This window comes from Cibotium barometz, chromosome 36 (genome assembly GCF_041138505.1).
Source record: "Cibotium barometz isolate CiBa-2024 chromosome 36, ASM4113850v1, whole genome shotgun sequence".
Lineage (NCBI taxonomy): Eukaryota > Viridiplantae > Streptophyta > Polypodiopsida > Cyatheales > Cibotiaceae > Cibotium > Cibotium barometz.
The window spans coordinates 47,082,633-47,086,221 of record NC_141081.1 but is presented as its reverse complement, the minus strand read 5'-3'; the positions used below and the strand labels follow the sequence as shown (position 1 = coordinate 47,086,221).

At 41.9% G+C, this 3,589-nt stretch overlaps 1 protein-coding gene across 1 annotated transcript in view; it reads left to right on the top strand.

Moving 5' to 3' along the window:
• The first annotated feature begins 2,359 nt into the window (after positions 1 to 2,359).
• Positions 2,360 to 3,589, top strand: part of LOC147617970 (uncharacterized) — a 1,995-nt gene continuing 765 nt past the window's right edge. The window contains exons 1-2 of the mRNA XM_086775616.1: positions 2,360 to 2,419; positions 2,584 to 3,589. The exon at positions 2,584 to 3,589 is cut by the window's right edge and continues 765 nt beyond it. Coding sequence (XP_086631742.1) covers positions 2,612 to 3,040 — 429 coding nt within the window. The 5' untranslated portion in view covers positions 2,360 to 2,419; positions 2,584 to 2,611 and the 3' untranslated portion in view covers positions 3,041 to 3,589. The remainder of the gene's footprint in view (positions 2,420 to 2,583) is intronic.

Here is a 3,589-nt window from a genome sequence, read left to right as displayed (position 1 = left end):
ACATAATTTGGGATTTGAGCCCAAAAAAAGGATTGCATCTCTGTGTTTTCTTTGCAACAAATCTCTGTGTGTGTATGAGGGAGGTGAGAGAGGTGTTGTGGGCTTACAGAGGAGCTTCTTCTTCGAGCTTTGGCTTAACCCACGGGCTCTAGCTGCGTGCGGGGACCTTCCCATCTTGTCCGGCGAGACGAACCTAGACGAAGAGGGTGAGTGACACACCTTCTCCGGTTCTTCTTCTTCTTTATTCAAGGGCAACCCTCTTGTCATATGTGTGTGAGTATGGTATTGGAGCTCACCTATGGTCATAGCACAAGTCCCCGCGATACTCCCATTGCCTTGTGTTGCCTTCTTGCATAAGGGGGTGAAACAAGGAAGAGGGAAAGTTAGCGTATCTCCCGCATCCACTCTGCCTGCGTAAGGGGAGAGGGGTGGGAGATGGGTTAACATCACAGCTTACAAGATGCTTTCCATGATAGATTTTACAACATGCAAAGTTCAATTGAGACAATAGAAAACTCAACAGCTCATCTAGGAGAAAAGAAAATCAAATCCATGACAAAGACAACCGAGGAATGCTTCAACCTTTGGTCAAGCCAATATGAAAGAGAGGTATATTCAAAGATGGAGCCCTAAGGAAACCATATCTCACATATAGTTGGTGAGGTAAGAAGAAACTTAGTTTGGATCCTTGCCCGAAGAGAAAATACCACAACAACTGAGAAATGGATTGTTCCACATAATCTTATTCAAGCACAAGGCTATTATAAAGGAAAATCAAAGCTATGGGTATTGGAAAGGCTTTGCTTTGAAATCCAAAGCCTAGAGTAAGACCTTGCAAGAAGTCAAAGCCATTAACCAACCACCACTTCAACTAAAGTCATAACTATCCCAAAATATCAAGCTAATTTAAAGGGTCCCAAAAAGCTAGAACTTCTTCAAATCCACAATCCAAAACAAGGCAGCCATGGGTCCAAAAAAGGCATTCTACTAAGGCCAATTGCAAAGCCCCAGCACATGATCAAGAAGAGTTTGAGCAGCTACAAGGTCAAGCCTTGACGACTCTTCAATCCAATTTTTGATCTCCGAAGTATGATAGATTTCCTAAGGGATGGAAAAAAGAGAGATTTTTGGAGAAACTTTTGAAGGGTATTGTTTTTGTTTTCAGGCTTGTTTCTAGACCCTCCTCCCCTTGCCACGCACGCGGCACCACACATTTTCTTTTCCCACTCTCCTATAAGAGAAATGTTCACACACATGAGTTTCATTCTCTTTATAAAGAGGACTTAGGACTCCCTAGAAAATTCTCAAATCTTCTTGGGGACAACCTTTCATTTTTTAATGATTTATATCCACTCCTTGGGGAATCTTTGGAATCTTTAGGAGAAATTAAATGATTCACACAATGTGACATATTGATTTAAAGAGGAAGATTTGAGAGACCTTAGAGATTAGAATGGAATCTTGCAAAGAGTCCTTGTGTGGCTCCTTTTCCACTACTCAGATCCTTATTTCTCAAACTTTAAGCATTATTATCATCCCAAGGACAAGATCTCTCCACCAACCACTTTCTTGTCCTCTCCAACCACTTCTAAAATTGCATACATTATTGATGCTAAGAGTAAGACTAAAATGTAAGAGTAGTAAAGAGTGAGATGACATCCACATACACAAGGTAAGTTCAAGTATGTTGAGCCAACTCTAACTAGAGAGATTATCAACCACCAAATACACGTACTCACAAAGCAAGACAATGGGTAATACCACAAATATGGAAATAGTGTGTAGCAATATTTATTTTTATTGAGAAATCTACCAAATTATTGTAGATGCTCCTCACATAGAGATGTCCGTAGTGAACGCATTGTCAATATGTTCAATCTTCGTTCAGAATAGGATCAAAGACTCCTTATGGGGGCAAGCACGACGTATAATATATCAATGACACAGAGGAAGTGATTGCATCAAGGTGACTTGAGGGGGCGTACATTGCTTCCACTTTTTAATGCAATTGGATCAGTAATCGTTCATTTCACAATTGTGAGTTCTTTTTATTGAACAGGGAGAGGACACGCACACCCACGCATGCACACCCATGCACACCCACGCATGCACACCACACATCCTCCCATGTTGGCATCTATCAGGGTAGACTCAACGGTAGTTGAATAGTGTCCTAGTTGTTCAAACGTACTTCCACTTTAGAGCGGAAGTGCAACTCGCAATTAGTGTGGAGGGATGGCTTCTAATTGTTATTACCTTTCCATAAATAGTATGGAGGGACGGCATCTATATATATACGGGATATTCCCTTTTTTAAAAATGAAAATATTAGATTCCCATTTGCGTCAACGCCCCATCTTTGTTTTCTGCGTCACTGCTTGGCGTCCTCTTCGTCTTCTTCAAGCAACTACACACCTCAGTAAGCTCTCTCAAGCTTCCATGGCTTCTCCTTCTCCCCCTTCTTCTCACATCCTTTCTCCCCTCTCCTCTCGGGGGCCTGCTGTCCCTGTCCCCTAGTTTATCTCTGTATATTTGCATCTCGGTTTGCCTTTTTGCCCTTGCCCTAACCCTAATCCTGCGCAGGCCCTTCCTCTTATATTATCTGGCCGGAATGAAGTTTGGAAAACTCATCCAATCCCTCATCGACAGTGCACTTCCCACATGGAAAGACAAGTTCCTGGCTTACAAATACCTCAAGAAGCGCCTCAATTCGCTTCTTGATGAGTCCATTTGTGCAGCTGAGGATCGCCATGGATTGCCATATGCAGGAGATGATGTGGCCTCACATCCAGCTGCCCATGGCAGTGAAGGTGATGCATCAAATGGGCAGGCAAGTGTGCCGCTTGGAGACAAGAGAGCCAGGCAGATGCATGAAGAAGGAAGAATTGCAAAGCGCAGACATCTACTGGATGATGCGGATTTCAGACGTCTACTGGAAGAAGAATTTAAGAGACTTTTGGACGGAGAGCTTGACAAAATGAATGATTTTGTTGCGGATAAGGAGGAGGAGTTTGTGATGAAATCGCAGGTATGTTTGTGAATCGATTTCTTTATTCGATTGCAGTGCTTATTTGATACTTTTTTTCTCTCTGCTGGATCACATATGTTTGCTTGTATTGCCACCATTGTTCATCCATTTGGTTAATCATGATGAATTGTCTGGTACCCATTTATAGAGTGTGTAAAGAATCACAGTATCCATGGTTCTGTTTTGTTTTTCATCAGCTTATTTTCTGTGTATAGAGTCAAAATGATGCCCACAGGCATTAGTGATAGAGGACATTGTGCTAAATTGGTAATTTCTCTGTGCCTCTGGCCAGCTATTTCTATAGAAAGATTGAGGTGAGAAAGTTCAGAAAAGCTACTGAGATTTCCTTTTCTTTGGGGGGGAGGGGGGCAGTTCTGTCTGGTGTATTTGGCAGGGATCCCATTGAAAAGTGTAGTGATACAAACTTTCAAACTTCACAGGAGTTGTTTTGGTGAATTGAAAAAATATAGCTATTTTATAAATCCAGAGTCTAAGAAGTTGTTAAAATTGCCATTATACTAGTGCAGAGAGACTCAAGTGCAAAACACATTTCGGCATTAA